Below are 21,183 nucleotides of genomic sequence, written 5' to 3'. Positions count from 1 at the left end.
TCTCTGTGTCTCTGTGTGTGTGTCTCTCTCTCTCAATGTCTCTGTGTCTCTTTGTGTATGGGGGTGGCATTTACATCTATGTACGTATACCATGTGCGTGCAGGTGGCTGCAAAGGCCACAAGAGGGCATCAGATCCCCCGGAACCGGAGTTGTGAGCTACTTGATATTGGTGCTGGGAACTGAACCCAGGACCTCCAAGAGAAATGGCCAGTGCTCTTAACTGATGAGCCATCTCTCCAGCTCCCAGCTGCAGGCTTTAGCAGAGAGTCTTGTTAGTCATAATGGGTTGCACCTGTAGTCCCAGCTACTCAGGAGCTAAAGGCAGGAGGAGGGTTACTTGAGCCCATGAATTCTAGGTTGGCCCAGGCAACATAGCATGACCAAAATCTTTTAATTAAAATTAATAATAATAATAGTAATAACAACAGAAGGGAACACCCTAGAAAAGAGCATAATTATAATACTGACTGTGTTTCATGCATGATTAAGATTCCAGCATAAGCTGTTTACTGATAAAGCCAGAGACTTGCTGTGGTCTCCTACAGAAGCCTCATAGTGCTTCTGGGAGTGACTGTCTGCGGTAATGGGGCTCCATTTGTACTGTAGGAGCTAATGGCATAATTAGGTTTCAATTTACAGACTTCGCTTGACTGCTACATTTTCAATAACATGCTTCTGTAAAATAAAGCAAAGAGGGTTGGAGGGATGGCTCTGGGGGTGAAGACGCATGCAGCGAAAGCTAACAGCCTGAGTTTGATCCTTAGGACCCAGGCGATGGGAGGGGAGAACCAACTCCTGTAGGGTGAACTCTGACCTCCACGTGAACGTTATGTGCTGGGGGGGGGGGGCAGAAAAACGACCTCCCCATGTCTCAGGATCTTCCAGCAGGAAGGGCATGCCTCACCTCATGAGGCACATAGTTAGGGGGCAGCTTGCTGAGCATGTCTTCAGACAGCCTGTAGACAATGGCCTCACGTGTCTCGCCCACACCACCGCCGCTCTCTTTCGGTTGAATGTTGGTGATGGTTTCAAGAACGTCGGAAGCTGTGTTACTCTGATACCTGACAGGAAAGAGTGGCAGCTCAGAATGAGGAAGGCAAATGTTGGCTTCAGAGGGATCTCATAAGACAAAGCCAGCCGTGGAAGAGGAGGAGGAGGAGGAGAGGAGGAGGAGGAGGAGGAGGAGGAGGAGGAGAAGAAGAAGAAGAAGAAGAAGAAGAAGAAGAAGAAGAAGAAGAAGAAGAAGAAGAAGATAGGAAAGAAAAGAAATGTTGAGATGTTACTGTCAGCCTTCAGGAATGAGAGCACTTGGGTTTCTGTTGGCTTCTGACGTGACATCAGAAAACATGACAGCACCAGTGTCCATCCCCAATAGAGAGATTCCTTCTATGCCTTTGGTGACCCCAATGACCTTGACTGTCACACAAGCAACTTGCACACCTCCAATCCCCCACATCTCAGGAACGGGCGCAAGTGTCTATCAGAATATGGCAGCCCATTACACCAAGCAGAACCACCTTTTTTCCTCCCTCATTGGACTATGAGCCGCTCAGTTTTCTGTTTATGTTTATATGGCTTCCATGGCGACCTATTATTAACTATCTGTCCTACCTACTCGAATGTGGCTGCCCATCTTGAAAGCTCTCAGTTGGGACTGAAGGGATGCCTCCATCAGTCAAGTGCCCCCCATGCAAGCAGGAAGCCCCGAGTTCAGGTCCCCAGCACCCACATAAGATACCGCAGGACAGACAATGTCGGGGGACCACCTCTAGACTAGGAACTAGGTCATCAGTTGCACAGGTGCTGGCCATAGGAGAGATTAACTACAAATGGATTCTGGGGGATGGGGATGCTCGAGACTTTGACGGCAGGGAGGGTCATACAGTTCTGTAAACTTTCTGCGCTTTGACGCTCCAGTTAAACTTAGGGAATCTAAGGAGGCCAGATTATACTTTGTTGAGAGGATTTTTTTTTCTTCAAAAACCACAGAGGAGAAAAGTACCATATCTTTGGAGAAGAACAGAAGAGTGAGCCACCGACAGGCTGCTACTTGAGCCGATTCTAAAGGTCACACTGGGGCGAGGATTGAGGAGCAAGGAGTGAAAATGAGGCCCATGCGACTTCTGAGATGTGGGAAAGAATGTGCCAGTGCCTGGGGGAACCTAAACAAGCGTCATAGGGTAAGGTGCCAAAGTGTAAATCTGATTGTGGGGCAAAAAAACAAAAAACAAAACAAAACAAAACAAAAAAAAACAAAAAAAACCCCACACACAAGATAAAATTAAAATTCTGAAGTGTCAGGAGGGGAGCACTTTGAGTTAATGTTCCTTAAGAATATATCTACTTATTTACTTGTTTATCTGTGTGTGTTGGGGGGGTGTGGGGGGAGACAGAGAGAGAGAGACAGAGAATGGTGCTTACAAAGGCCAGAGAGAGTATTGGATCCCCTGGGGCTGAACTTACAAGCTGTTATAATTATTTAAAAATAAATGTATGACTTCTGAATGAGAAGAGAGAAGAATCTGAGTTGGCAAAGGGCTGTAAAGGACGAAGAGAGGCAACACGGATGACTGGGAAGACAGCTCAGGGGGAGGAGTGTTTGCCGTGCTAGCGTAAGGACCTGAGTTCGAGTCCTCAGCCCTCCCACAGAAACTTGCATGGTTCTGTGTGTAGACCCAGGCAGATCACCGGAGCTCACTGGCCAGCCAATCTAGCCAGAATGGTCAGTTTCGGGTTCAGCGAGACCGGTCTCAAAAACTAAGGTAGAGAGCGATTGAGGAAGACATCTTGACTGTGACCTCCTCTGGCCTCCACGCACAGGCAAATGAACCCACAAAATACTTAGGCACACATGCGTACACTGTGCAAACATGCACAGACCACACACACACACACACACACACACACACAATTTTTAAGCAAAAGAAAAGCAAAATCTTATGTTGACTCTTTGTACTTTAAACGGTTTAAATATTCATTTATATTTTACTCTCTCTCTCTCTCTATTCCAAATGCAATAAAGAAGTTTAAAAAAACATCCTGTAACTGTATTGCTAACAATAGATCCTACCAAGAACCTATGAGAAGCCACATAGTGATAAAAACGAGGAAGTCATTCTATCTCCACTGATAAAGTGAGATGTCGAGAACTCAGAATAAAATGGTATGCTGTAAGAACCAGTTATGAGCCAGGAGTGGTTCCTGCCCATGATCCCAGTACTTGGGAGGCTGAGGCAGGATGACAGCCATGAGCTTAAGTCCACCCTGGTGTATGTACTGGGTTCCAGCTACTCCAGACTACAGAGTACTTTGTTATGTCACATAATAACAAACCCACAAAAAAACAAGAAACAAAGCAAAACAAGAAACTATGCTTCTATCCCCTCTCTCTCTTTGTTTGTGTTTATGTATGTGTGTATGTATGTATGTATGTGTGTATATGTTTGAATGGGTGTATGTATGTGTATATGTATAATGTGTATGTGTATGTGTGCAGGTACATGAAAGTCAAGTAGAGTACTTCGACAGTGGTGTTTCTTCATGATAAGCTTTTTCTATAATCCTCACCTTTCCTTTCATATTCTTCCCTGTTGTTTATTCTAAGAAGGTTTGACTTTTCATGGTACTGTTAAGAAAATACGATTTCACAACAAGATTGCAGAACCATCTCCTTTCCGAGACACTCCCCTCCCCCCACAGGCAGAGACCATCTCAAGTGGTGCAAAGAACCTGTCAGGGATGAATCCGTGGCAAATGTTTAGAGGGCGCTGAAATGTACCTCACAAACTGTGCCAGCCAGAACGGCCTGTGACTGGCGGCTGCCGTTTCTCTTCGGTGTAAGGGAAGAGGGTGACACCATTTTCTCTCGGCATCCCTAGGTGTGAATTAAACATCCTTCTGTGGGACCAGTGTGTAACTGTCAGACATCTAAGGGGCTACTGATCGCACCATCCTGCCTTCCACTGGTGAAGGAGCTGTGCTCCGTGGGAGCCAGAGGTGCCTGTGGAGCCTGTGACTGACCTCATTTGTGAGTGGAGGGCATGCCCCTGCCTCCAGCAATCCTATCTGACATGATGAGCAGCTGCAATACCTCAGGTGGATCCAGACCCGTATGCAACCTTGCATGGAGTTGTGGCCATGTTTCACGCACATTGGGCTTTCTGTCTGTGGGCACTGCAAGAGCTCTCGTGTAGTTTGGGAAATGCCTCTAGTTTGTCCTTTACACGTGTGAATTTCGAAATAAAGGAGTAAAAACAACAAAAAAAAAAGGTTTATTTGTATTCATGTGTGCACTGTGTGTGCATGTGTGCCTGTGTGTACACGCTCGTATGTGCGAGTGTGTGTGTGTAATACCCACAGAGGCCAGAAGAGGGTGCCATGTTCCCTGGGGCTGGAGTTAGCAGGCTGTTGTAACCTGACTGACAGGTAGGTTGGGAAACAAACCCTGACCTCCCAGAAGAGCAGCAAGTACATTTGACCACCGAGCCGTCTCTCCAGTTCCCAAAGCTGATTTTTAATAAGTGAAAAAATTATCACTTAAAATTGCTTTTTTTTTTTTTTTTTTTGGTGTAAGCAATGCCTACTTAGATATTTGGAGGTTTTAGATTGCATTGAAATACATTTATCTTAAAGGTGGAAAGGAACACACACACACAAAACTGAATATATGAGATATGAGGTAGGAATAGGCCACCTTAATAAAGTGGTGCAGAAGGCATCTGCAACCCATCCCTGAATTTTGAGTGCAATCTGTAGCGTGTGTGTGTTGACTTCTCTTGGCATGTAGCAAAGGGACATGTCACAATCCAGGTTTAAAGTCATGTAAAATCTAACAAAACTACAAAGTAATTCAGGAGAGGCAAAGTCTATCTAAATAGCTAACTAGACAAGAAAAGGAAGTGAATCACAGCCTAATAGCTGCAAGTTATGATACCCAGGGTTCAGAGATGTAGATCCGGGTGTGATTCACATGAGTCCTTGACCTCCCTCTGGGGTTGGCTGCAGGAAAGACAGAAGACGTGGATGAATCACTCTTAGAGAAACAGAGAGGCCACCATGACTGGCATCTGACAAAGCAACCGCTAAGTACCAGACAAGCTGGGTTGTATCAAACCCCCAGCTTTCTCCTGAACACCCCATATGCACGTTTCGCCCCACACACACTCCTAGAGCTCTCTGCGCCATACACTGAACACTCTCCTGAGTTGTTCGTTGGCCCATGTCCTTCAGGACATCAAAGTCTTCACTCTTGCCAACCTAGAATCCTAACACCCTCAGAAGCTGCCCTCTGCCATTGTCACATCCCCCTTCTGTAGGCACTGTTCCCCACGCTCTGGGTGCGCTAGCTGTACATTCTGTAGTCACGCACATCTTCACAGCCCTCCCTGGCTGCTCCAGCCACTGTGTCTTGGTCCTTACTGCCCACTGTGTTCTCCCTTGTATTCCCATGATGAAGCCATCTCCACCCACATCCCACCCCTAAGCGGACAGTGGTACATCTAGGCATAACTGGAAAACGACCTCTGTCATCGGCTGTCTTTGATCCATAAATTGGGATTTATTGGGGGTTTGCGTTTCTTCTTTGCCTCTATGGGGCCTGTATGCACCATGGCATTGTATACATAACTTGATTTTAGAGTTTATCAGATTGTCTTACGTATTTACCATCCATCCATTTCCCTAATAGGCAAGGAGCTCGGAGGAAGAGAACTGCGTCTTCCTCATCTTCATGTTTCCGAGCTGCCCAGATGGTGAGTTCTCAATAAATATTTGTTTGTTGAACCAAAGCCAGTTGGTTGGAATCTTATTAAACTTCAAATACAAAAGAGAACAATTCTCCAATATTTAAAGGGCATGAAAATTTAATTATCTGTCCCTTCTTATGGTAAACACTTCGAGTATTACTATTACAAGTTTCCCCACTATCTGACACTTCTCCACCTAAAGGGACGAATGAATACACATCTGCACATCTGTCCACACACGTGCAGAAAGGTCAAAAGAGGTCCTTTAACTGTTAGTCACTTCCATTTCTGTGTCTTACGGCCTCTTTCCATGGGGATTTTCCTCCTCCCTCAGAGTCATTGGTACCTTTCTCATATTTTCCATGGCTTTCAAAAAACTTGGATTGTGCCTCACTTTAAAATTCAAGGAATGGATTACCAACATCTTTACGTACTGTCCCTTTAAAACAGGGGAGCCAGGGAGTCCAATTTCAAGACGAAGGAAGCTGTTTTTGTAATTATATCATCAACACAGGTCCTCTAATGCCAAAGATAGAAAACCACAGTAAATGTCCATGCTAAGAAGGTCATTCTGACCTGCGCGGACCATCTACAAGAAATATAGAATGTCCCATGTCTGAAGGTCCATTGGAGCTGGCTCAGCTTGCCTCCAGTCTTGCATCCCCTCGGGAAGCCAGCATCACACACTAGTGTAGAGCTGGGACCTGTGTATACCGTCAATGGTCAAGTTCACGGCTGCCCCTGGGCGAGGATCCTGATAGAGTTGCAGCAGCTGCCTCTGCTCCATCTCCCCTAAAAATCACTTTCACGGTGGGTGGTTTTATTCTTTTATGAAGCTATCTAAGAAGAACCTTCAAAACTTGGGTATTAGTGGGGAACCCTGAAGAGCTGACCCGCCTTTGAGTGACAAGCTCCCCAGGTCGCTCCATCACCCATTTTATTAGACACAGAAAGCCCTTCCTTCCCTGGCATTCCAGGGCTGTCTGCCTTGCATTTCCTTTTTTCTACGATGTGGTTTTATGTTTGCAAAGATGCAAAAAGACAAGTGTCTAGTCAGCGGGCTCTGAGGGATAACTGCAAATACCTCTACATGCTTCAAGATCCCAAGGGCTTTCGGGGAGCCCAGTCTCCACAGGTGCTTTGAGATGAAGCATGAAGACTCATAATCCACCGACTTCAGTCCTGAGTCACTTCCTGGAGATTTCCCTTCAGGATGAAGGTGAGAGGAGATGCTATTTGGCCGCCGTAATTTGGCGGTTCAGGGAACTGGGAGTCACAAATAGCAAAAAAAAAAAAAAAAAAAAAAAAAAAAAAAAAAAAAAAAAAGCAAACCAACTCAAAGATAGCAAGCACAGCCTATAAAATAAACAACCAGCCACCTAATGAGGGATCAGCTCACAGTTATTTCCAGATCAGCACATGAAATATCAATGAGCATAATTTAAAAAAAATTCTAAAACTCAAAAATTGCCAGTTAATTCTAAGAGGAACGTGTTTATATTTGCCCTGCATAGAAATGAGTTGAAACGCGGTAACAAGGCATTTGATAAATTTTGGGAGGTAGAAAAATATGCATAACCCGCTAATGAGAAAAAGAGACAAAATAAATAACTGCTTTTGACACCGAGATAGAGGAATTTGCGGAGTCTTTGGTACCTTATAAATCTAGATAATAAAATGTGAATACACTGTACATTTTTATAGCCTCTGTCACCGAGATAGCCAGCCTCGTGGGAGAGATTTTACTTATTTTAAAGCATTTAATTCGGTGCGATCTCCCTCCACCACCACCTTCAGAGGCTCTGCATTTTGAAACAAAGATCAAAGAGGGAGAAGGCCCGTGATTCCCTTCTACAGATTTCTCTCCTTGGAGATTTATGGATGTGAACTTCAGAAGGCAGGTCCTCATAAACAGGGGGCAATTCTTCACCATGGCCCATGACACCCATGGGACTACGTAGGAGCAAGATGGCTGTTGAATGGCATAGTGAGTCCTCTGACTGGGAACATCCACACCGACTAAGCTGCTGCTTTGTGGAGTCCTTGTCTTGTGGCTTCGACTTTTGCCTCACCCCCCCCCGCCCCCCACCCCCACCCCCACCCCATGAGGCTCTATGTTTCCCTTGGGAGCAGGAGCACTTTCACTCTTGAATCCTATGTTGTCCCAACCTCCCAGGTCAGATGTGGCAGGGGTGTGTTGGATTACACCATTTTTTACATAGCCCCTGAAGAACTGAGACTTGCTGGGGTAAGAGAGAGAGGGGGTAGTTTGTAGCTGGAAAATGTGTCCCTTATTGCTTACTGCCTCCTGGTGGCCATCAGGGAACAACAAGACAGCAGGAGGCAGGAGCCTCTGGAAAAGAAAACCTAATGATTTTTAAAGCAAGATCATTTGGGGAATAGGATTCTAGTCGCCAAATACTTCAGGGCCCAGAGGGAAAGAAGAATTAAACCCCCCAAACAAAACTCACCCGGGGACTGGTAACTTTCCAAACATAGCTGCGAGATACAGCTGGCCAGTCGCCTGGTGAGGCAGGAACTGGAAACAAGAGTATGAAGTGCAGGCAAGAGGAGACTCAGCATGGGGGAACCCCAAGCAGAAACCAAGTGGGAAGATGGGAACTCAGCCAGATCAGAGGAGCTAAGTGAACAAGCCCCAGGGGCCGACAGGCATCACCAGCGGAAAGGTTGCCCATCAGTGGAAGAGACCCAGGGCTCTGAGCAAAGCTCTTGGCACAGTTTTTGGAAGGTGCCAGCTTAGGCTTCCTAGAGAGAGCCTGCCGGATGTCTTCCAGAACCCTCTCTGCCATCCTTGAGCAGCAATGAATGAACATAAGCTATAGAAGAAAGTTGTAGGCCTTGGCAATATGCTCAATGCATCCTGTCAGATCTGGTTTATGACGTGGCCTGTCACTTTGTCCCACCCGTCACCATCCCTGATTTAGGCCAGTATCCATACGTCTCTGGATCTACCCACCAGGTCTGGGTCTCTAACATGTTTTAAGACTCTAGACAAGGTTGCTGTATTGGGGCTGCTCTAGATAAGGTTTCTGTATTGGAGCTGCTCTAAATAAGGTTTCTCTACTGAGGATGCTCTAGATAAGGTTTCTCTACTGAGGATGCTCTAGATAAGGTTTCTCTACTGAGGATGCTCTAGATAGGGTTGCTCTACTGNCTCTACTGAGGATGCTCTAGATAAGGTTTCTCTACTGAGGATGCTCTAGATAGGGTTGCTCTACTGAGGATGCTCTAGATAAGGTTGCTCTACTGAGGATGCTCTGGATAAGGTTTCTCTACTGAGGATGCTCTAGATAAGGTTTCTCTACTGAGGATGCTCTAGATAGGGTTGCTCTACTGAGGATGCTCTAGATAGGGTTGCTCTACTGAGGATGTTCTGGATAAGGTCAGAGAGGTGGCAATAGATTCCATTGTGCTCTAAGTGCCCTGGAAACCACCAAAGAAGAGAAGAGGTAACAGTAGGGGAGTGTCAAGGAGGCCATGGATCCATCTGCAAGCTTGAGTTACCTGAGAGAATTCATATAGGAAAATTAGTCTGGTGCTTTGCCACCGTGTGCTCTGCCCATCAGTGAATAAGGATGTGCTGAGCTGGGTCTCATTAAAGAGGACCCCTGACTTGCCTGGTATTCACCTGTGTTGATGTCTGCAGCCCCTATGGTTTCTCTCAGATGCAGTGACTCATGGTAGCAACGTGGCTGTCCACAGATGGCTGAAAGATTATTTTGACTAGAACATTCCTTTTGGAGAGAGACCAAATGGCAAGCAACACTTCTACCTTCAAAAGCAGAGGCAAAACCAAAGGAGGAAACAGGACACAAATCCTGCAACATAGGTCACAGATAAAAGATGGGAATCGTGTGTGTATTTGTGATATATGTATATATACATATATATATATACTTAAAAAGGGACTCAAAGTAAGAAAGAATATCTTCACGGGTTTCATTTCTGTTGCTATGATAAAACAAACACCCTGACCAGAAGCCACTTAAGGGAGGAAAGGGCTTGCAATCCCAGAACATAGTCCATCACTGGCTGAAACATGGTGGTACATGGCTGTAATCCCAACCCTCAGGAGATGGAGGTAAAAGGACCCAATAATTTGTAAGCCTACAGAACAAGTTCAGGCTCAGCCAGAAATGAATGAAGCCCTGCCTAAAAAAAAATTGTTTTCCCAATACTGGGGATTGAACCCAGAAATCTGTGCATGCTAGGAAGGTATTTATCAGATACGTCTCCAGCCTCTCCAGCCGCACAGCAGCATCTTTTATTACACAGTTAATAATTGCACTGAGTTCTGTCCGCTGCTTTTCTTCCTACCCAGGGGAAACCATCACATTCTATGCATTGGTCCCACTGGTCAGACTCATTAGAGTCTGGGAGGGCTTAGCATTGCTGATTCAGCCAACCAAAGTTTCCTGGGCACCAAGGTACAGCAGTGAGAATGGATACAGGTTCTGGATGCAATGGAGTTTACATTTTAACCGGTGGCTGATCAATAAAAGCAAGTAAATAATAAAAGCAGAGTGTGTCTGTGGCAGATACAAGAAAAATTACATCATGGGGTTAGGGTTTGAGGTGAGGCTTGAAAACAGATCAACATCTGTACTTAGGGTGAGTGACCCCTAAGCAAGGGCCGGAAGAGGTAAGAGATAAACCACAGTGGTATTTCAGGGTCAGGGCATGTTCCAGGAAGTGCAATCGTGGAGTCCTGTGGTCTAAGTAATAGGAAGATATGGAGAGCTAGCTGGAGGGAGGGATGTGAGGGGAGAAGATGGAGGCAGGACTGGAGGTCTGGGTTATATGTATATAGGATACCTTTGACCTTGACTCAAGGTAATGCAAGGACCTCGGGAGGCTTCTGATCAGAGAAACTATGGAGTCTAACCCCCATTTTAACAGCCTTAACTCAAGCGAAACCACTTCCTCCTGTCCCCCCTCACTGTTTGTTCTCAAGATGATCCCCCAATGCATTTTTAAAAAATTATTGTTTCACCCCCTAATCATGCATTTCAGCTCACTGAATGGGGAGCCTCTCAAAGCAGTGGCCCGGAGGCGACAGCAAAGAGCTACCGTGTGTTCCATTGCAGGGTCTGTAAGGAGCACTAACCACTTGAGGCTTGGGATGGCCTCTCTCTAAGTAAAAAATGCTGTGGGCTGGATTAGAGGACACAGAGGAGATGAACCCAGTGTAAGCACAAAGTCTTGTGTCACACATAGGGCATGCTTTGTCTGGGTCAGAAGACCAAATACGCTTGTCTATAAGAACAGAACAGAGTACTAGAACTGCACAGTACCCACCCATGCTTGATGACAGAGTTATTAAAATTATAGCCATGGCTGAAGAGCTGGGAGAGAGACAGACATGCCCCTCCTCCTAGCTAGGTATGGATGGCAAGAGGTGACACCTTGCAGTGGAGCGACGCAGCTGTGGCTAACTGAGTTGGCAGATGGAAAGGGATGATCCTTTTTAGTGGAGGGCTCTCCAAAGATAAACTTCATCTGGAAGGTGGCTAGATGAAGGGCTAAGGATTGGTGGGTGTTTCTGTGCCTTTGTGGGATCGGGGACCTCACATGGTGCTGAGGGGGTACATGACCATGAGGGGCTCATGGCTATAAGGTTGTAGGCAAGCAAGCACGGAAAGAGATGATCCATTGCAAGAGACTCTGACTATATGTGCTCTGCCCTTGCAGACCTTGCTTATGATATTGATCACACATTACAATAGATATTTAGATGTTCTTAATTATGTATGGACATGGGTGGGTGTGTACATATGAGTGCACCTGCCCAAGGAGGCCAGAAGAGAGCGTCAGATCCCCTGCCGCTGGAGTTAAAGGTGGTTGTGAGCCACAGGCATGGGTGCTATGAACTGAACCACGGAGTCATCTCTCTGCTCCCAGGGGTCGTATTTTTAATGGATACTTGGAGAAAGAGATGAGGAGCCAGAAGATGACTATCAATGGAAAGCATCGATTAATGTAAAAACATAACTGGTTTTATGACAGGACAGAGAAGTAATCAAGGCATAAATTACAGCCTTTGTGTTGTCATAAATGCCAGGCCCTGGGGATTTAGTGAGTGGAGGGCCGGCCGAGTTGTCACGGAGTTGTAATTGGGAGACAGGAAGGAACACTATTTTTCACAGGAAAATAAAAAGGAAAGGAAAGGAGAGAGATTAGGGGAGAAAATGAAATGCATAGTTTTGCCAGGCTTGAGTTACAAATGACACCTTCAAATTAAAAAAGAAAAAAGAAAAGAAGAGAAAAAAAGAAAGAAGGAAGAAAAGAAAGAAGAGACGCTAAGAACTTACGTGATGTCGGCATTAGGGTGAAGCCCAAAGACTTCTGGGTTATCAAGGGACGGCAGAGACTGGATGAACTCAAAATATTGGTCCAGGGTTTTGCATGTGGGGATTTTATAGCCGGTGTAAAAACAGAACGAGGGCTCAAACATCTTCTCGCTGAACCAGACCTGTGTGGGGAGGGAAAATAAAAGAAAATTGATGAAAAGAACCAAGATTGGGGGGGGGGGAGCTTATTTCCATTTTAATAGGGTTTCTTTCTTTCTTTACTGTTGGCTCTGAAAGCATCTTAACAAAACTTATCAACGGAATAATTATCACATATAGGAAGAAACGAGATAATCCACAAAAGAGAGGCCGCACAGAAATAATTAGGCAGGGCTCTGGTCGGCACCCAAGATTAGATCCAGCCAAAGTGTGGAAGGGTGTAGCATGGTAGAAGTGGGCTCCGTGGCTGGGTACTTGCTTGGCATGCTGGAAGCCCTGACTTCAATTCTCAGCACTGACAAAGAAAGCAGTAGAGGGAGTTGGGGGATGGGACGTGGCCCAGTTGGTAGAGTCCTTGTATAACACGCGCAGAGCTCTAGGTTCTATCTGTATTGCTTAGACCAGGTGTGGCTGTGTATTCCCACAATCCCAGCACTTGGGAGGTAGAGTCAGGAGGAGGGGAGGTTCAAGATCATACTGAACTACATACACAGTGAGTTCAAATCAGGTCACACAGGAGTAGTATGGTCGCCTTGGGTCCACCTGCAGGCATGAGGGCCCCTGAGCATCCTCAGGACCTCACACCCCTCAGGTAAGGCTCCTTCTTGGGGGCTGTGTCTACACCGTTTCACTCACAGGTACTTTAGCACCAACAATGCTGCCACAGAAACTCCACAGCACCCGCCCTCCCACCCAGGGCTCCCTTTGTTAATTAAGTTCTGTCCCTAGCCACAGGAAGCAAATGTATTTGCTGCCCAGCCTCCGTTGCTGTTAGCCTGAAGACACTTTTTGCCCATATGAATTGATTATCTGTAACAAAACGGGGAGAGAATAAATATACAGACTTCTTTTGAAAAGGTGGGAGAAAGTCGGTGAATGCCTAGGCTGGTTTGAGGCAACAACTTCAGTATCTGATGGGGTGATTTTCCTAGTAGCGAGGGAGGCTGACAGAACCCGAATGGAAGCAAGGCAGAGGAAGCAGAGGATACAGGACCTTGCCTAGCCCATTCAGTCCCCACTGTTCCTGCCAGCATCCCTCCATTGCCGGCTGCGGCTCTTTTTAGATCCAGCCATTATTCTGAAATACCGTGTCCTGTTTTTTTTGTTTTTCCCTATGTGGCTCTGTTTGTCACTCTATTCAACTCCAGTGCGTGTGTGGTACAGAGCTCAGAACCAGAACAGAACGCAAAGGAGAGAGACACATAGTCCTTTCGTCTAAGGAGCTTGTGACCCGGCAGAGGGACAAACAGTTACGAAACAACCACTCTTCTGTGAGGGGCACTGAGGTGAGAGCCAGGAGGACATAAAAAGAAGCAAAGTACATAGAAGGCATAGGGCAGCAGGAAAGACAGCCAGGTAGAGGTCAGGAACAACTAACTTATCAAGGAAGAGATTTTTTTTTTTTTTTCAGAGAGAGAAGTCTGCAAGGAGAGGGTTGGTTATTGATTGATTGGTAGATTTTTAAATTTTATTTATTTATTTATTTATTTATTTATTTATTTATTTATTTATTGGGTCAGGCACACTGAATGATGGACACCAAAGTGTGAGGTGGGGCTGACGGATGCCAGGAAGCCTAGAATAAATATACTGTGGGAGGGAGAAGGAAGGGAAAGCGAGGAGGGTCCCGTGACAGATGACCGGATGTGGGGTGAGGAGTAGAGTTTAATCTAAGACTAGGGGAGCAATTTCAAGTTATTAAAGAAGATGGTGCTGTGTGTACAGCCATCATGAAGACAAACGAGCTGTTAAGTGGTGTGGGTAGCTTAGGTTGCAGGAACATATCCCAGGATGGGAGCTTTGGGTCCACAGCACATTTGTTATCTAACAAATGATAGTACCAAGTGGCTGGGTGGCACGTTTAGGCACAGAAGCAAAACGAGGATCAGCCCTGTGGTTTCCCACTACTTTATTTATATATATATGTCCAAGAAGGTGGATTTGACACATCCTGATCGCTGAGATTTGCCAGGCGCCTAGACTATAATAAAATACGGAAGATGGGCTCTACATGGAATTATTCTATTAGTCTCTTTTTTGGATTGTTATGACGAAATACCCTGACCAAAAGCAACTTAGGGAAGAAAAGGGTTTCTTTGGCTTAAAGTCCCAGAGGGGGAGAGTCCATGATGGTGGGGAAGGCATGGTAGCAGGAGTATGAGGCTGGTACGCACATCAGGAAACAGAGAGCGCACTCCATCCACACACAGCGAGCAGAAAGATGAGGTGGGGAGACAGAGACAGATAACTGGAAGTGGGGCCAGGCTGTAAGCCTTCAAAGCCCACCCCCAGTGACATACTTCCTCTAGCAAAGTTGCATCTTTCTAAAGGTTTCATAACCAAACAACACCACTTCGTGAGAATCAAGTGTTCAAATCCATGAGCCTGTAGGGACATTCCTCATTCAAACCATCACAGAGATTTGGGCATGTTCAAAGGAGAATTACCGGAGCCTATGAGACCACCGAGACGTTGGTGGGACATTTAAAAGATGCAGCTTAGCAGATCTGTGCGACCTGTGCCACTGAGGAGGCATCTGGAACAAGTTTGGGCTATATACCAAGGAGTAAGCGACAGGAGTGGAGAATGGAGGGAAGGAAGGGACAGGGGCAGGGGAGGGGAAGGGAGTGGAGGGGAGAGGGAGCAGAGAGGGAGAGGGAGAGAGAGGAGAGGGAGAGAGCAGTTTTGAGGTACTAAGGCAAGGTTATCAGTGGTCAGGAAACTGCAGACTCTGAGGTCCCGGTCCCAAGTGGGGAGGGATGCCAGCCAGGAGTACAAGCATGGAACAAGAAGTGTAGGGGTGAGAGCTCAGAGGAGCTAGGACCAGGTAGGGGGGAAGCTGTCATCACGGGGGAGTGTCTACTGCACTGGGATTAGGAAAGGGAGTCTTGTGCCCAGGCCAGCAAGTCTTCTGTGACTGAGACACCACTCCAGTGAGTTTCCCCACATCTCAGCTCGCACTCGTGGAGGGAGAATGTCGGGGAGAGGGTTGAGGTCTAACTTAGTACTCCTCTATGGCCCCGAGTGGCCCATGCCAGGGTATGAAGAGGTTGTTGGAGGAGAAGCAGCAACTGTCCCCTACTTAAGCTCCTGGATCAGCCATCTACCTGGTCAGGTGGCAGGGTGGCTCTCAGCTCCTACTGGAGCTGGGCTCTGGTTCCTAGGTGGGGACATTTAGGGCTCTTCAGCAACCTCCTGGCTGCCAGCCAGCCAGATGTTCCAGTCACCTGCGCATAAGGCAGTTCCCAAGATGCAAAGATAAAATGTGGAAGGGAAGTGGCTACGAAGGGAGTATTCTTGACCTTGAAGTCTAGATAGCCAATGTAGAGTGTGTGTGTGTGGGGGGGGGGCGGGTACCTGATGTGTATGTGTTATGCTTTTTAAATAGACCTAATTTTCAGGGTGTGTTCTGATGTCAGTAAAACTCAACCCAGTGGATTCCACCTTAGATGTTTAGACCCCTCTGTGCTGAGGCAGGTGAGTGGAACATTGTACCTCATACAATTTATGTCAGAGGATTCTAGGGGGAATTCTTATGAGGCGGGCTGGGAGTATAACCTAGAGTTCAATCCCCAGCATGGGGTAGGGAGCCCACGAGTAAACAACATCATGCAGTCCGTTCACGTTATTGCTGGAGAGGTGGCTCAGTGGTTAGGAACACTTGCTACTCTTCCAAAGGACCCCAATTCACTCCCCAGTGCCCACACTGAGAGGCTCACAACTGCTTGTAACTCTAGCTCCAGGGGATCTAGCTATATCCGGGTAATCTAGTGTACAACATTCCCTAACCCAGTTCCAGGGGATCCAATGCCCTCTTCCAGCTCCTTGGTCATTGTGCTCACATGCCCGCACATGCGCGCGTGCACACACACACACACACACACAAGGAAACATAAGGAGCTGGAGATATTTTCGTCTTCCACGTCCATGGCATGGCTCCCATGCCTTTAGTGCCCGTTCCTGTGGACCTGACTCACTCTTTTGACCTCCAAAGGCTCCTCCACTTGCATGTGTGCCCATGGAGATTAGAAGAGGGCATCAGATCCTGTGGACCTGGGGTTAGAGATAGTTGTGAGCCACCACATGGGTGCTGGAAAAGAAGCCTGGGCCCTCTGCAAGAGCAACAAGTGCTCGTGACTGCTGAGCCATCTCTCCAGCCCCTTAAATACACATAATTTTAGAAATAAGAATAAGTCTTAAAAATCCTCCAATTTTAGGTACTTCTACAATTATTAAAAAAAAAAACAGGCTACTTACTACGACATATCTGTTTTCTTTGGATTTCAGGTACAGAGGTATGTTTCTCTCATAACATTTTTCATGTTTATTTATTATTTTTACATACATATTTGCCATTTTCACACACTAGTCCCCCCCTTATTTCAAAATTTCTCCATTCAGTTCTGATGTCACCTACACTCTCCTTCCCCCTGAGACTAATTACATGTACTAAATATATGTCCTTGGAAATGCATCTCTCCCTGTGAAATCTATACAACTTACTTTGTAGATCCCATTTTACACCTCCCCCCACCCCTCCTCCTGGCTTCACTGAACAAATGTTTTCACAATCTATTCAGGACATCACGTAGACCGTTTCTTCTGTGTTATGGACCATCCGTGAGTGGTCTTTTTTCCTGTCACGGATACAGAAGTTGCCCCTCAACACCTCAAACTATGCTATATTTATCCTGAGAACATGTCTGGAACACATACTCAGGAGCAAGATTCTGGTTTGGAAGGTGGGCAGTCACATCACAGGGCTGAAAAGAGCTGCTAGCTTGTGCCCCACAAGCAGCAGGAGCCACCGTGCTGAGTCATTACACCTTAGGATGTAATGACTTAGGATGCGGTGAGACACCATCTCATCATCCCTCACAAGCCAGGCATTCACCTCTTCCGATGGCTAGAGAACTCACTGGCTACTGTGGACTCACAGTATAGACCCTTCCCAGGAACTGCCCTGGCAGATAAGGGCTAGCCTTAGCTAAAGATGGAAGACTGGGGAAGGGATGGGAAACCTGAACGGAGATGTCCACACCAGTCTCTTTCCAGAAAAACCAGCCTGCCATGGTTGCCTTCAGCTCTGAAACAATGTTACCACTGACCAGTTTGGTACTAACACATTTGTGGACCATTCTTTGAAATGTCTTGACATCTACTCTGCTGGATTTCAGCCAGGATCACCAAGCTGCTTGCCTGGGAGGTCTGTCCCTAATTAATTTCTGTGCACTGATGTTTCTACCTTTAAACATCCTTGCCAGTACTTGCTATTTTCCATGTGCAACCTAACAGAAAAGAGTTTAAAAAGAAAAAATCAGGTATCTGGTCGACCTCCAGTTTGCCAACCTATCCCAGAAGCTTGTGGTTTTTGCTGTTACTTTTTTTCTCTATTTTTCTTTTCTTTTTTTCCCTTTTCTTGAAAATAGATTTTTTTCATACCATACATCCTGATTACAGCTTGCCTTCCCTCTACTCCTCCCAGTTCCCCTCCCCTCCCCTCCAGATCCTTTCTGTCTCTCTTTAGAAAAGAATAGCCTCCAAAGAGACAGCTTTGTTGTGATTTTAATTAAGTTATGCCAAAAAGAAATAGAGGAGGAGCGGGAAAAGGAGAAAAAGAGAGGGGGAAAGGAAGAAAAGCAGACAGAGAAAATTGGCCGAAGCAAAACTGCTGACAGAGTTCCTAATATAAAGAATTCAATAAGTGTAAATTATTCACGTATCTGATTTTTCCCACTTAGGTAAATGCAGCGTATTGTTTGCTTAACACATAAAGAGATTTAAGAAGAGTTTGGGTCCAGTGTGAGGCTGATTTACGTTATCCTTCGTGGTAAAGTCATCATTGCTAGAGAATAATATCCTCTAGAAAATATCTACTCACGGGCTCTATGTAGAGTTTATTGGGGAAAGGGGGGGGAGGGTGGCCCTAGCATCTGATCCATTGTCAGTAGTTTGTTCTAATAGAAAAGGTGAGAACACTGAAATTACAGTAGGTGCATTCCTCCAGCACTTATTTTCAGCTCTTCATCTTGCACCCAGAAGGAAGAGGCACAGAGAGATGGCCAGTGTGCTCCTGACAGTCTCTGGAGAACTGAGAACACAACCTAAGGGCAGTGGGGAGATGGGGATTTAGAATCCGCTCGAGGCCCTCTGGGGTGGCTGGCAGCTGTGAGGGCAACCGTGGTAGAAAGCAGGGATTCTTGGCTCTTCTGTTTATGAGCATCCCTCCTTTGCCATCCTCAGCCTTGCCATACCCACTGTAAACGAAAAATATTCCTCAGATGGGGAGATGGTTCAGTGGTAAAGAACACTTCTTGCTCCTGCAGAGGACTGGAGTTTGGTTCCCAGCATGGGCAGGCATGCACACACACACACACACACACACACACACACACACACACACCTCTATAACTCTAGCTCCAAGGCATCTGCTATCCTCTTCTGGCCTCCACTGGTACCCACTCTGACGTAGTCAAACACACATATATGTAATTAAAAACAAAGTGCCTGCTGGGCGGTGGTGGCGCACGCCTTTAATCCCAGCACTTGGGAGGCAGAGGCAGGCAAATTTCTGAGTTCCAGGCCAGCCTGGTCTACAATGTGAGTTCCAGGACAGCCAGGGCTATACAGAGAAACCCTGTCTAGAAAAAAACAAAAACAAACAAACAAAACAGAGTGCCTATTTTTTTAATAATGGAAAGCACAGTGAAATACATCTTCATGCATTTTCCTCCCCCAAACTGACTTACCCGGGCAAAGCAGTTAAGCAGCCTTTTGTCGAAGTCATCTGTCACTCTGCCTCCGTACTGTACTTCACCAATCATGTACCGAACCGTACTCCACGACACGCCCTGCATTGGAAACAAGGTACATTCTGGAAAAGGGAATGCCAGCTGGGCTGTCATCCCAGTTAGCATGATCTGGCAACTTGACCCAGGCTGGAAGCACCTGAGGAAAAAGGTCTCAGCTTGAGTATGTCTTTATCAGGTTGGTGGTGGGTGGGCATTTCTGTGAAGGACCACTAAAGGTGGCGCTATTCCCTATGCAGGGGTCCCTAGGTTGTGTAAGGAAGCCAGGTAAGCATGAGCTTGTGAGTGAGCCAACAAGCAGGGTTTCACCACAGGCCCTGCTTCCAGGTTCCTGCCCCGACTTCCCTCAGTGAGGCACAGTGATTTGGAAGTGTGAGCCGGGTAAACTTTCCTCCCAAAGTTGCTTTCAGTAAGAGTGTTTGTCACAGTGGCCGGATGAAACTCGGATAGCTGCGTGAAAAATTGCTCTTTATCTCACAGGAATAACTCACTACCAGGAGGCTGGAACAGCTCTCTGGTTTGTCCACCAAAGAAAATCCTACAATATTAAGTGTTGGAGGATAAGTTGGCTATGGGTTATGGCAAATAAAAAACCAAGATAGTATTTTTCTCTCTGTGATTGTAGCCACCTGTAATTCTCATTATAGTAAATGCCACAGTGTAGCAGAGGGGTAGGAAGTGATGCCTAATGATGACAGAGCCAAAATCTAGCAAGGGGGGCTTTAACGTTCTTTCCTGGCAGTAGATTTTCCCAGATTTGGTACAAGAACAAATAGGAAGGTATTTATTCCTGAGATTTTTCCACAATGCAATCCTGTGCTGTCTCATTCTGAAAGCTAAAACCGCTTCGAAATAGTCATTAATTTCTTAGCAATCTTACACTAGCAATATAATTCTACTAGTCATAGCTATTTAAAAAACCAGCATATTTGGAGTAAAATTAAAGTGGGGATGCTTATGGATACCTGATTCTTTATTATTAGATACTTATTGGCTAAACTTATCTTTCAGCTTGGTTGCCTTTCAAGGCAATCACTTCAAGGTACCTACTATTTGTATATACTGACATGATAAATGGCTATAGAATATGAACCCATACAATATAATTTTTCATCATACTGCCAGCAGTTTTAATTTACTATCCCTTAGTCGTTTTAGGAAGAAAACGATTGGTTCTAGACTTTTGTCCACCCCAGATGAACATTCATCATGGCTTCCCAGAACCGTACGGCTACCACAGTGTCTATAGTAATCTGGAAGGCCTGCTATGGGTGGGAGTAGAGGGACAGGGTGGTCTGAGCCTCCATTCTGTACTGTGTGATGCATTTTTTATAAATACTAATTTGTCGGTGCCTCAAAGATTCTACCACTACTTTATGGGAGAGGAAACCGGTCATGGGCTCACTGACTTGCTGGAAAATGTAGATTTCCCTTCACAGCCTGCCTACGAGTGCAGAGATAGCTGGCTTTGCACCGCCAGCTCTGTGGCTGCCATTTACATGGGCACAGTGATAACTCCTTCTATGTCAGCCTCACGGTGGTGTAGGCGAAATTGATGTCCTGCATACATAAGCACCTTGGAGACATGGAAATCTACACCGGGGGTTAGTGACCTTCACTAGCAGTGACCCATGTGGCTCGGTGGTAGAGAACTTGTCTAGCATGTGCAAGGCCTTAAGTTCAATCCCCAGTACTAACAACAAATATGGTTTTTAGTTGGTATTCATATGCTGAATCTAACAATTAAATAGTGAGCTTGGTACCCAAGCCTAAAAACCCAAGTCCCAAACCCCAGGACCCACAAGCTAAAAACAGGGAGCCAGTTCTTGAAAGTTGTCCTCCAGTCTCCGTATGTGTGCCATGGTACACTAAATGCCTGCACTCACACACATGCATCACAGGCGCACACACACACACACACACACACACACTAAACAAACTAATAAATGTAATAAATTAAAAGAAAAGAAAGGCCTTCATGGTTTGGGAATGCATTTCAGAAATATAGCACTTGCTGAGCATATGTGAAGCCCTAGGTTCAATCTCTAACATACACACACACACACATACACACACACACACACACACACACACACACA

The 21,183-nt window shown here is 46.0% G+C and overlaps 1 protein-coding gene across 1 annotated transcript in view; it reads right to left on the bottom strand.

Moving 5' to 3' along the window:
* Positions 1-21,183, bottom strand: part of Dnah8 (dynein axonemal heavy chain 8) — a 248,314-nt gene that overhangs the window by 22,334 nt on the left and 204,797 nt on the right. Inside the window, exons 87-89 of the mRNA XM_021186523.1 lie at positions 19,025-19,126; positions 12,078-12,238; positions 906-1,062 (exon numbers count right to left, since the gene is read on the bottom strand). Coding sequence (XP_021042182.1) covers positions 906-1,062; positions 12,078-12,238; positions 19,025-19,126 — 420 coding nt within the window. The remainder of the gene's footprint in view (positions 1-905; positions 1,063-12,077; positions 12,239-19,024; positions 19,127-21,183) is intronic.

This window comes from Mus caroli, chromosome 17 (assembly GCF_900094665.2).
Source record: "Mus caroli chromosome 17, CAROLI_EIJ_v1.1, whole genome shotgun sequence".
NCBI classification, from domain to species: Eukaryota; Metazoa; Chordata; class Mammalia; order Rodentia; family Muridae; genus Mus; species Mus caroli.
This window is presented reverse-complemented; position numbering and strand designations above follow the sequence as displayed.